The following is a 13156-nucleotide window of genomic DNA, read 5'->3' as shown; positions in this document are numbered from 1 at the left end:
CTCCACCTCTGTCCCTATCTCCACCTCTCTCCCTATCCTCCACCTCTCTCCCTATCTCCACCTCTCTCCCTATCTACACCTCTCTCCCTATCTCCACCTCTGTCCCTACCTCCACGTACCTCCACGTACCACGTACCTCCTGTACCTATGTCCCTATCCTCCACCTCTCTCCCTATCCCCACCTCTCTCCCTATCCTCCACCTCTCTCCCTATCCTCTCACTCTCCCTCCCTCCCCATCCTCACACTCTCCCTCCCCATCCTCACACTATCCCTTCCTCCCCATCCGCACACTCTCCCTCCCTCCCCATCCTCACACTCTCCCTCCCTATCCTCACACTCTCCCTCTCTCCCTCCCCATCCTCACACTCTCCCTCCCTATCCTCACACTCTCCCTCTCTCCCTATCTCCACCTCTCTCCCTATCCTCCACCTCTGTCCCTATCTCCACCTCTCTCTCTATCTCTACCTCTCTCCCTATCCTCCACCTCTCTCCCTATCTCCACATCTCCACCTCTCGCCCTATCTCCACCTCTCTCCCTATCCTCCACCTCTGTCCCTATCCTCCACCTCTGTCCCTATCTCCACCTTTCTCCCTATCTCCACCTCTCTCCATATCTCCACCTCTCTCCCTATCCTCCATCTCTCTCCCTATCCTCCACCTCTCTCCCTATCTTCCACCTCTCTCCATATATCCACCTCTATCCCTATCTCCACCTCTCTCCCTATCCTCCACCTCTCTCCCTATCCTCCACCTCTCTCCCTATCCTCCACCTCTCTCCCTATCCTCCACCTCTCTCCCTATCTCCACCTCCCTCCCTATCTCCACCTCTCGCCCAACTCCACCTCTCTCCCTATCCTCCACCTCTGTCCCTATCCTCCACCTCTGTCCCTATCTCCACCTCTCTCCCTATCTCCACCTCTCTCCATATCTCCACCTCTCTCCCTATCTCCACATCTCTCCCTATCTCCACCTCTCTCCCTATCTCCACCTCTCTCCTTATCTCCACCTCTCTCCCTATTTCCACCTCTCTCCCTATCCTCCACCTCTCTCCATATCTCCACCTCTCTCCCTATCTCCACCTCTCTCCCTATCCTCCACCTCTCTCCCTATCCTCCACATCTCTCCCTATCCTCCACCTCTCTCCCTATCTCCACCTCTCTCCCTATCTCCACCTCTCTCCCTATCTCCACCTATCTCCACCTCTCTCCCTATCTCCACCTCTCTCCCTATCTCCACCTCTCTCCCTATCTCCACATCTCTCCCTATCTCCACATCTCCACCTCTGTCCCTATCTCCACCTCTCTCCCTATCCCCATCTCTCTCCCTATCTCCACCTCTCTCCCTATCTCTACCTCTCTCCCTATCTCCACCTCTCTCCCTATCTCTACCTCTCTCCCTATCCTCCACCTCTGTCCCTATCTCCACCTCTCTCCCTATCCTCCACCTCTCTCCCTATCTCCACCTCTCTCCCTATCTCCACCTCTCTCCCTATCTCCGCCTCTCTCCCTATCCTCCACCTCTGTCCCTATCTCTACCTCTGTCCCTATCTCCACCTCTCTCCCTATCTCCACCTCTCTCCCTATCCTCCACCTCTGTCCCTATCTCCACCTCTGTCCCTATCTCCACCTCTCTCCCTATCCTCCACCTCTCTCCCTATCTCCACCTCTCTCCCTATCTACACCTCTCTCCCTATCTCCACCTCTGTCCCTACCTCCACGTACCTCCACGTACCACGTACCTCCTGTACCTATGTCCCTATCCTCCACCTCTCTCCCTATCCCCACCTCTCTCCCTATCCTCCACCTCTCTCCCTATCCTCTCACTCTCCCTCCCTCCCCATCCTCACACTCTCCCTCCCCATCCTCACACTATCCCTTCCTCCCCATCCGCACACTCTCCCTCCCTCCCCATCCTCACACTCTCCCTCCCTATCCTCACACTCTCCCTCTCTCCCTCCCCATCCTCACACTCTCCCTCCCTATCCTCACACTCTCCCTCTCGCCCTCCCCATCCTCACACTATCCCTCCCTCCCCATCCTCACACTCTCCCTCCCTCCCCATCCCCACACTCTCCCTCCCCATCCTCACACTCTCCCTCCCTATCCTCACACTCTCTCTCTCTCCCCATCCTCACACACTATCTCTCCCTCCCATCCTCACACTCTCCCTACCCATTTTCACATTCTCACTCCCTCCCCATCCTCACACTCTCCCTCCCTCCCCATCATCACACTCTCCCTCCCTCCCCATCTTCACACTCTCTCTCCCTCCCCATCCACACACTCTCTCCCTCCCTCCTCATCTTCACACTCTCCCTCCCCATCTTCACACTCTCTCTCCCTTCCCATCCTCACACTCTCCCTCCCTCCCCACCATCACACTCTCTCCCTCCCTCCTCATCTTCACACTCTCCCTCCCCATCTTCACACTCTCTCTCCCTCCCCATCCTCACACTCTCCCTCCCTCCCCATCCTCACTCTCTCCCTCCCTCCCTATCCTCAGACGCTCCCTCCCTCCCCATCCTCACTCTCTCCCTCCCTCCCTCCCCATCCTCACTCTCTCCCTCTCTCCCTCCCCATACTCACTCTCTCCCTCCCTCCCCATCTTCACACTCTCTCCCTCCCTCCCCATCCTCACACTCTCTCCCTCCCTCCCCATCCTCACACTCTCTCCCTCCCTCCCCATCCTCACACTCCCTCCATCCCCATCCTCACACTCTCCCTCCCTCCCCATCCTCACTCTCTCCCTCCCTCCCCATCCTCACACTCTCCCTCCATCCCCATCCTCACACTCTCCCTCCCTCCCCATCCTCACTCTCTCCCTCCCTCCCCATCCTCACTCTCTCCCTCTCTCCCTCCCCATCCTCACTCTCTCCCTCACTCCCCATCCTCACACTCTCTCCCTCCCCATCTTCACACTCTCTGCCTCCCTCCCCATCCTCACTCTCTCCCTCCCTCCCCATCTACATACTCTCTCCCTCCCTCCCCATCCTCACACTCTCTCCCTCCCTCCCCATCCTCACACTCTCTCCCTCCCTCCCCATCTTCACACTCTCTCCCTCCCTCCCTCCCCATCCTCACACTCTCTCCCTCCCTCCCCATCCTCACTCTCTCTCCCTCCCTCCCCATCCTCACACTCTCTCCCTCCCAATCCTCACTCTCTCCCTCCCTCCCCATCTTCATACTCTCTCCCTCCCTCCCTCCCCATCCTCACACTCTCTCCCTCCCTCCCCATCCTCACTCTCTCTCCCTCCCTCCCCATCCTCACACTCTCTCCCTCCCAATCCTCACTCTCTCCCTCCCTCCCCATCTTCATACTCTCTCCCTCCCTCCCCATCCTCACACTCTCTCCCTCTCTCCCCATCCTCACACTCTCTCCCTCCCTCCCCATCTTCACACTCTCTCCCTCCCTCCCTCCCCATCCTCACACTCTCTCCCTCCCTCCCCATCTTCACACTCTCTCCCTCCCAATCCTCACTCTCTCTCTCCCTCCCTCCCCATCTTCATACTCTCTCTCCCTCCCCATCCTCACACTCTCTCTCCCTCCCCATCCTCGCACTCTCCCTCCCTCCCCATCCTCACACTCTCCCTCCCTCCCCATCCTCACACTCTCTCCCTCCCTCCCCATCCTCACACTCTCTCTCTCCCTCCCCATCCTCACACTCTCTCTCTCCCTCCCCATCCTCACACTCTCTCCCTCCCTCCCCATCCTCACACTCTCTCCCTCCCTCCCCATCCTCACACTCTCCCTCCCTCCCCATCCTCACACTCTCTCCCTCCCTCCCCATCTTCATACTCTCTCCCTCCCTCCCCATCCCCATCCTCACACTCTCTCCCTCCCTCCCCATCCTCACACTCTCTCCCTCCCTCCCCATCTTCACACTCTCTCCCTCCCTCCTCATCTTCACACTCTCCCTCCCCATCTTCACACTCTCTCCCTCCCTCCCCATCCTCACACTCTCTCCCTCCCCATCTTCACACTCTCTCCCTCCCTCCCCATCCTCACTCTCTCCCTCCCTCCCCATCTTCACACTCTCCCTCCCTCCCCATCCTCACACTCTCTCTCCCTCCCCATACTCACTCTCTCCCTCCCTCCCCATCCTCACACTCTCTCCCTCCCTCCCCATCTTCACACTCTCTCCCTCCCTCCCCATCCTCACTCTCTCCCTCCCTCCCCATCCTCACACTCTCTCCCTCCCCATCTTCACACTCTCTCCCTCCCTCCCCATCCTCACTCTCTCCCTCCCTCCCCATCTTCACACTCTCCCTCCCTCCCCATCCTCACACTCTCCCTCCCTCCCCATCCTCACACTCTCTCCCTCCCTCCCCATCCTCACACTCTCCCTCTTATTTCTTCTGTCTGTCAGCTGGACTCCAGCCCAGAGGGCCAGCGTGTGTTTATTATCATCTCAGTCTAGTTCTGTAATGATAAAGATCAATCTGCCGCACAAACACACACAGAGCTGTGTGAGTGTTTTCCCTCTGGTCTCACAGCTGTTGTTACTGTGTCTGAGTCCTCTTGGATTGATAAAGTTGAGTTGATGTTTCAAACAGTGTTTTTTTCTTAGCTTTCTGTAGGTTGAGGGAGAGGTGGGAGTGTTGGGGGAGGAGAGATTTTCAAAAGGTATTTCAATTTCTTCCCCTTCTCTCTCTGTTAATTTGCTCTGTACCCTTCTCCCCAACGTGTGCACTCGCTAACTCCAGGTGTATTTTAAAGGAGTCAACATCAATTTAGGTATATGAAGTACCGTAATGTTTTATAAGTGTATAGGGGTCAGTAGATAATATTACCACTGTTGGCCTATTTAAAAAAAAATATAATAATGTTTTACCTTTATTTAACTAGGCAAGTCAGTTAAGAACAAATTCTTATTTTCAATGACGGCCTAGGAACAGTGGGTTAACTGCCTGTTCAGGGGCAGAGCGACAGATTTATACCTTGTCAGTGCGGGGGTTTGAACTTGCAACCTTCCGGTTACTAGTCCAACGCTCTAACCACTAGGCTACCCTGCAGTGGTCAGTAGATAATATTACCACTGGTGACCTATAGGGGTCAGTAGATAATATTACCACTGGTGACCTATAGGGGTCAGTAGAGAATATTACCACTGGTGACCTATAGGGGTCAGTAGATAATATTACCACTGGTGACCTATAGGGGTCAGTAGAGAATATTACCACTGGTGACCTATAGGGGTCAGTAGATAATATTACCACTGGTGACCTATAGGGGTCAGTAGATAATATTACCACTGGTGACCTATAGGGGTCAGTAGATAATATTACCACTGGTGACCTATAGGGGTCAGTAGATAATATTACCACTGGTGACCTATAGGGGTCAGTAGATAATATTACCACTGGTGACCTATAGGGGTCAGTAGATAATATTACCACTGGTGACCTATAGGGATCAGTAAATAATATTACCATTGATGGCCAATAGGGGTCAGGAACATGGACATAAAGAGTAAAATACACGTTTTTCAAAGCTTTTATTTAAAACATTCATAGGGGGAAAAAAACTTTACATAATACATCATGAACAAAACAAACACAAAAAGCATGTGAGGTTTGTAGCTACAGAAGCGAAGCGGAGCTGCGAGAATTTATTAAATAAGGAGGGGCTCAATCAATTGTCAATTATTGTCAATCAATCAATAAAAGCTAACAAACTGCCAGATAAAACATCTAAAAACATCTAGTGGAGAGAAACTCCTACTGCTAAGAGCACTTTACTGCGTGTGTGCGTGCCTGTTCGCGCGTGCGTACATGACATGTGTGTGTCAGACTTCAATCAGTCTTTTATTATTATTTTGTATTAAATAGTGTCCCACGTCATCTGCTCCCATTTTAGCTGGTGTTCATTTTTATTGTTGTAGTCTTTATGGTATATGTAGTGTGTCTTTGTGTATGCAGTGTGTGTGTGTTTACTTATTTTTTGCTGTAGTCAGCAGCGTATGCTCTGTGGTCGTCCTGTTCAGGGTACTGGTCTCCGTATCCTCTCAGCATGTCTTGGAAGCTGGGCATTCCCCGCTGGGGTGAGGGGTAGGACCCATACGACAGCCCCTGCGAGGGAGGGGGATAAGTCCCGTAGGTCTCCTCCTGGCCACTCTGGTATGGCTCTGACTCTGCCTCGCTGTCTCTCTCTGGCTCTCCCTGGTTGTAACTGTGGTCCTGGCTGGGCTCTGCCTTTGGCCCCCCATGGTGTTCAGCCTGGGCGTTGGCGTATGGCAGCAGCTCCTCCTGGGTTTGGTAACGGCGCAGGCGGCAGTTGGTGTCATACTCTGGGTCACAGTCGGGGTCGGAAGGCTCCAGGACTCCGTTCCGTGATCCATCAGCGTTGAGATGTGGCTCGTAGGGCTCAGCGGGGTAGGCGGTGTTACGGTGGGCACCGGAACGCGGCTCTGTGCGGGTTATTGGGTAGCACTCCTGGTCATAGCCAATGTAGCATTCGTAGCCGTCCTTGGTCTTTCCTCGGGGGCCCAACGGGTGGCGATCCTCCTGGGGGGCTTCCTCATAGCGGGGAGGTGGAACAGGGGCCTGCCCCTGGGGGGAGGGGTGGGTACGTCTGTGCATGGAGGTTGCGGCTTCACGAAACATTGCAAAGGGGTCGTTAGTATTAGCGTTAGCATTAGCTTGTTTGTACATGCCGTTTGGGTCGTTAGCTTGAGCGTTAGCAATAACTTGGCGGTACATGGCATATGGGTCGCTAGCTGGAGCGCTGGGAGCATTGGCTTGGCGGTTAGCATTAGCATAAGCATCCCTGTACATAGTGAATGGGTCACTGCTTTGCTCAGGGGCTGGGGCCGCGGCGCTCATTGCGGCAGGATCGTCTTTGTGTTCCTCCTTGAACTTCTCCGGTGCCGTGGCAAACTTTGTGGCGGTGAGAGGGTTACAGCCGTCCTCAAACAGAGGGTTGCAGGAACCAGGACCCGCCGGGGCGTAGGGGGCGGGGGCACGGGGTGCCTGGGGACGGAAGGACAGTCATGATCATAATAATAAAATGATAATAGCTAAAATAATAATAATGATGATCTTACCTGTAGTGATGCAGCGTAGGCGCAGCGAGGGTCTCTGGGGTCACAGTTGGGGTAACGGAGGAAGAGGCCGGAGGGGCCTTTCTGGACCAGCTGGGGTTTACAAGCGGGGTCTTTCGGGTCACAGCCCAGGTGGGCGTAGGAGGGCAGGGGCCCAGCGGAGGGTTTGTGGCCGAAAGCAGCTCTCAGGTGGAACTGAAGACACTCCACGTCCTCCGCTGAACAGATACGCAGCAGCTCCGACTTCTGCTCCTGGATGGGAATAAAAACAATCATGACTACGTTAATTTACAGCAGTACAGTAGTAGTAGTAATAGTGTAGTAATACTGTTTTAAAAAAAATATATATATATATTTAACCTTTATTTAACCAGGAAGGGCTCATTGAGATTTAAAATCTATTTTTCAAGAGCATCCTGGCCAAGATAGGCAGCACCATATCATTACAAAAATTACAGACAGACAACATGAAAAACTACAAGTAATCTAGTAAAAACCATTGAATTCACAAGAGTATAACAAAATCAGAAACAGCAAATTAAAAACATTGACAGGTCAGGGAATCAGCCTCAAAATCCTTCATCAGTGATTTAAAAACACCAATCGGGACAAGTTCTTCCAGTTTTAAAGTATTTTGTAAGGTGTTCCAAGACGATGGCGCAGAGTACATAAAAGCCCTTTTACCAAATTCAGTTCGGACATTTGGAACAGTTAGCAGGATAAAGTCCAGCGAACGAAGAGAGTACCCACCACGTTTCTGAACAATAAAAATGCCCAAATCAAAAGGTAGTAAACCCCAAATGGCTTTGTAAATAAAAGTATACCAGTGACTGAGCCTACGAGTGACTAGAGAGGGCCAGCCAACTACTGTAGTAGCAGTACAGTAGTAGCAGTAATAGTGTAGTAATACTGTAGTAGCAGTACAGTAGTAGCAGTAATAGTGTAGTAATACTGTAGTAGCAGTACAGTAGTAGCAGTATAGTAGTAGCAGTAATAGTGTAGTAATACTGTAGTAGTAATACTGTAGTAGCAGTACAGTAGTAGCAGTATAGTAGTAGCAGTACAGTAGTAGCAGTAATAGTGTAGTAATACTGTAGTAGCAGTACAGTAGTAGCAGTACAGTAGTAGCAGTAGTAGTGTAGTAATACTGTAGTAGCAGTACAGTAGTAGCAGTAATAGTGTAGTAATACTGTAGTAGCAGTACAGGGGTAGCAGTAATAGTGTAGTAACGCTGTAGTAGCAGTACAGTAGTAGAAGTACAGTAGTAGCAGTACAGTAGTAGAAGTACAGTAGTAGCAGTAATAGTATAGTAATACTGTAGTAGCAGTACAGTAGTAGCAGTACAGTAGTTGCAGTACTAGTGTAGTAATACTGTAGTAGCAGTACAGTAGTAGCAGTAGTAGTGTAGTAATACTGTAGTAGCAGTACAGTAGTAGTGTAGTAATACTGTAGTAGCAGTACAGTAGTAGCAGTACAGTAGTAGCAGTAGTAGTGTAGTAATACTGTAGTAGCAGTACAGTAGTAGCAGTAGTAGTGTAGTAATACTGTAGTAGCAGTACAGTAGTAGCAGTAGTAGTGTAGTAATACTGTAGTAGCAGTACAGTAGTAGCAGTACAGTAGTAGCAGTACTAGTGTAGTAATACTGTAGTAGCAGTACAGTAGTAGCAGTAATAGTGTAGTAATAATGTAGTAGCAGTACAGTAGTAGCAGTAATAGTGTAGTAATACTGTAGTAGCAGTACAGTAGTAGCAGTAGTAGTGTAGTAATACTGTAGTAGCAGTACAGTAGTAGCAGTAATAGTGTAGTAATACTGTAGTAGCAGAACAGTAGTAGCAGTAGTAGTGTAGTAATACTGTAGTAGCAGTACAGTAGTAGCAGTAGTAGTGTAGTAATACTGTAGTAGCAGTACAGTAGTAGCAGTAATACTGTACCTTGGAGAGGAAGGACTGCACGGCAGGGGAGTAGTAGTAGTACCCAGAGTGAGGGTCTTTAATGGCCACAGGGGAGCGTGCATACAGGGGGGCTGGGGCCTTGACCGGGGCGGGGGAAGGTGGGGGCTGGCTCTTGGCTCGTGCCAGAGCGGCATAGAGACAATACGGGTCCCTACACAGGAGATTAGATTAGAATCAATTAATGAGCATAAAATGATATACCACAGACATAAATGAACATGACTGACCTGTAGGGGTCACAGGCCTTGACAGGGGCGGGGACGGGCTTGGGAGGGGTCTTGGGTTCAGGTTTGGGCCGGTTGGTTGCAGAGGCCACACAGTTTGGGTCCTCTGAGTTGGCGCAGGCCTTGTAGATGTCTCCTAGGTGACCCAGGTAGGCCTTGTAGGAGCGACGGCCCTCAGCTCGGTTCTTATTCTGGAGGTAGGCCAGGTAGACCTTGTCCAGCTCCTGGACCTGGGGATAGAGAAAATATGAGGTTAGAGGTATATGAGAATATAGGTATGAGGTTAGAGGTATACGAGGTTAGAGGTATATGAGAATAGAGGTATGAGGTTAGAGGTATATTAGGTTAGCGGTATATGAGGTTAGATGTATATGAGGTTAGAGGTATATGAGGTTAGAGGTATATGAGGTTAGAGGTATATGAGGTTAGAGGTATATGAGGTTAGAGGTTTATGAGGTTAGAGGTATTAAAGAAAAGGACTAGGTATATACGAGGTTCGTAAAGATGAAAGCAAAAGCTAGGAAATAAGCAAGAATATGGAGAGAGATACCTGCGGAGTTCCCCCAGGTTCCCATGTCATTCTCAAACACAATATCCCTTTTATTCTCTAAGCAGACGATAATCAACTCTGATGGTGGGTGGTTAGTTAGTGGTGGTCTCTTGGGACCAGGTATATGAGGTTAGAGGTATATGAGAATAAGGTTAGAGGTATACGAGGTTAGAGGTATGAGGCCAACATAGATAACCCCCCAAACTCCTCAGAGTCTACTCACTGCCTCCGTGTTTCCATTGTCCGTGAAGTATTTGTACCAGCTCCAGAAGTCTGAGTGTTGCTTGTACCAGCTGATGTTTCTACGGTTACGGACAAGCCTCCTTGGTGACGCCATGGCAACCGCTGTCTCCTCAGTGGCATCCCCTACTGGAGACACATCAAGCATCAAACATTGTTGTGTATGTAAAGTGTGTTAAGTGTGTTTGTTAGGTAGTCCCATATTTACCATCTCCTTTGAGCATCTGAACCACCGGCCCTGCCGACAGGAATTCTGGGAAAACACACACACTGTCAGAGCCAGATGTTGCCAACGTCAGCTGCAGACAGCAAAAACGCTTGCGTACACTAATAGCACACTGTGTGGAGATGTGTGTGATTAAACACACACACAGGTTTACAGGGCAAGGGTAACTGGCAGGGCCTGGAGGGTCGGTGACTACGGCTCTTTGTAGATTTTATAGGTGAGCCTGTAACAGTGGACCCCTACCGGGCCAGCTACCTGTGTGTGTGTGTGTGTGTGTGTGTGTGTGTGTGTGTGTGTGTGTGTGTGTGTGTGTGTGTGTGTGTGTGTGTGTGTGTGTGTGTGTGTGTGTGTGTGTGTGTGTGTGTGTGTGTGTGTGTGTGTGTGTGTGTGTGTGTGTGTGTGTGTGTGTGTGTGTGTGTGTGTGGGAAACAGTACACAGCTCTGCATGCATGCTCTTTCATCTCCACAGGGAAGAGGTGTTAACAGTTTTCAGAGGGATGGAGGTAGAGAGAGAAGGGGGAAGAGAGGGAGAGAGATGGATGGATGGATGGATGGAGGGATGGATGGATGGAGGGATGGATGGAGAGAGATGGATGGATGGAGGTCTGTGTGGGTAAATGTTGCTGTGTGTCCGCTGTATTATATTTAAGGAGCCAGTAAAAGACTGGAACATCTGGAAACAACCGTCTTTACAGGATGGGGGAGGGGAGGGGTGCAGGAGAGAGCGGGACTCTGATGCTGACAGGTAATAAGCTTTTACAAGAGTTGTAACGCTGAAAGAACGCACCCAACTTCCCTCCCTCTCCTCTCCTCTTCTCCCTCCTTGTAAATACATGATGGTTAGTTAAGGTTAGAATTATGGGTCTATTTGAGAGACAGATTCCGTATAGAGCGCCCCTGAGGGGAACTGTCAGTCATGTCATCACATGACCAGAAACACCTGGGCTGGAGGCAGTTACATAAATGACTTCATGTTATAATAACAGGTCATTATCAGACACTGGTCTCTGAGTGGACAATGCACATTGTTGTTGTATCCCAGACCTGATTCAACTAGGGCTTGAGGATAGGTGAGGTCGACAATCAATTTTAACATTTAGGTCATGTAGCAGACACTCTTTTCCAGAGTGACTTACAGTAAGTTCATACATATTCCCCGTAGTGGTCCCCAGTGGGAACTGAACCCACAACCCTGGCATTGCAAGCACCATGCTCTGCCAACTGAGCCACACAGGACCCCATCCATCAGAAACCCCATCCATCAGAAAGTCCTTCATCCATCCTGACCTTAACTATGTTTGATTGAGCGTACATGCATGTGACTCACCAGGCAGCAGTATGGTGGCTAGCAGAGCAACAGTGAGCACACCAGAGAACGATGCTCTCCTCCCACCAGCCATGGCCTCCACCTCTCCTATGGACAATTTCAGTTAAATACCTACCACTGTAAAAACAACTTACTGTCCTGGTCGGACTAAATCAATCTTTAGATGTCTTGCTTGACACAAGAAAAAAAAAAACATTGTCTCCAGGCTATAGCCACCAGTGGGTCTGATTCCACCCGTCTAAACTGCAGCCTCAAAGGGTGTTCTGTCTGCAAGCCTGAGTCTCATCCGGGGGTTTAGGCTGCTCTGCTGGTTGACTCTCCTACACAGGCTAGAGGTGTTTCAGAGGCAGAGCACTTCAACTTTCTAACTTTGACCTTAAACTGGACTTAAACCTAACCTTGAACTGAACTTAATCCTGACCTAGAGTCTCTCTGGTCCCCATCTCTCTGTTGATCAGACCAATCTAATCTCATACTGAAGAGATTGACTCACCAACCTGACAGACATCAGGTCAGTTTGGATCAATATGTGATATTTAAGGTGTTAACAAACAACCGAAACCTTGAACCGGTTGTCTTACCTGTATTGTGTGTAGTTGATTTTCTGTTGGATCTTGAGGAGAGGCTGTATCAGACGAAGCCGCCTGGCCCGGTTCGGTTGGATGTTCAAGTGTGTGTGAGTCTCCTGGTGCACCCTGTCCCTCTGGCCCTACTGACAGACTGTGCCCCCACAAATGGTTCCATCTGGTTTTAAACGGACCCCTAATCATTAACACACACACACACCTTGCCGGGGGGGGGGGGGGGGGGGGGGCACTGCTACCAGAGCTGCTATTGGCTGCTGTCAGCTCAGCCACCTGACCAATCAGACTACGTAATTACAGAGCGATAGACAGAGAGAGAGAGACAGAGAGAGAGACAGACAGACAGACAGACAGACAGAGAGAGAGAGAGAGAGAGAGAGAGAGACAGAGAAAAAGAAAGAGAGAGACAGAGAAAGAGAGAGAGAGAGAGAGAGACAGACAGACAGACATAAAGAGAGAGAGAGAGAGAGAAAAAGAGAGAGAGAGACAGAAAAAGAGAGAGACAGAGACAGAGAAAAAGAGAGAGAGAGCAACATGTAAAAACAGAGGAAATAATGAAGGGGGAAGGAGGACAAAGGTGCCACATAAGCACTTCCCAGAACCCCATTTTGTAGGAGGGAGGCCCAAACCCCTGCCTGTTAGCCACTGTTAGACAGCCCTGTTGGCACGCTGACAGCTGGTCTAACCATCAGGAATTATCATAATCTACAGTTTCCTCCTTAGTTCTACTGTTCAGACACATCTGCCCTGTTACAAAGGGTTTACACACACACATACACATTTACACACACAGGTCCTACTTGCTTACAGTGGCTCTCGATCGGTGTTGTCCCTGTATAATGCAGTAGCACCCAAACCCAAACGGTTGACGGTTTGGGACTCACAAGTCACTCCAACTAAATCGCAGCCACGTAGTGATGGATGTCATTTATGCATTTGTCCTTTTTGTTTTGTATCCATGCTGTTCGTCCCCCAAAAAATCACATTTCAACTTTTTATGTACGTAAAACGAT

At 50.2% G+C, this 13156-nt stretch overlaps 1 protein-coding gene across 4 annotated transcripts; it reads right to left on the bottom strand.

Moving 5' to 3' along the window:
• Positions 1-5478: 5478 nt before the first annotated feature.
• On the bottom strand, positions 5479-12297 carry LOC110489645. Of its 4 annotated transcripts, none has more exons than XM_036943804.1 (8): positions 12141-12297; positions 11560-11646; positions 10215-10259; positions 9990-10135; positions 9220-9446; positions 8972-9143; positions 7044-7292; positions 5479-6969 (listed from the first exon to the last, which is right to left on the bottom strand). In XM_036943804.1, the coding sequence occupies exons 2-8, from the start codon at positions 11630-11632 to the stop codon at positions 5935-5937; spliced, it is 1947 nt and encodes a 648-aa protein (XP_036799699.1). In that variant the 5' UTR covers positions 11633-11646; positions 12141-12297; the 3' UTR covers positions 5479-5934. The 4 variants fall into 4 exon arrangements, with proteins under 4 accessions (XP_036799699.1, XP_036799701.1, XP_036799702.1 ...); XM_036943806.1 differs by having other exon boundaries at positions 9990-10132; XM_036943807.1 differs by having other exon boundaries at positions 9990-10132; positions 11560-11641; positions 12141-12289.
• Positions 12298-13156: the final 859 nt, after the last annotated feature.

Source organism: Oncorhynchus mykiss, chromosome 15, assembly GCF_013265735.2.
Source record: "Oncorhynchus mykiss isolate Arlee chromosome 15, USDA_OmykA_1.1, whole genome shotgun sequence".
Taxonomy (NCBI): domain Eukaryota; kingdom Metazoa; phylum Chordata; class Actinopteri; order Salmoniformes; family Salmonidae; genus Oncorhynchus; species Oncorhynchus mykiss.
The sequence above is the reverse complement of the archived record's forward strand: the minus strand, read 5'-3'. Positions and strand labels throughout refer to the sequence as shown.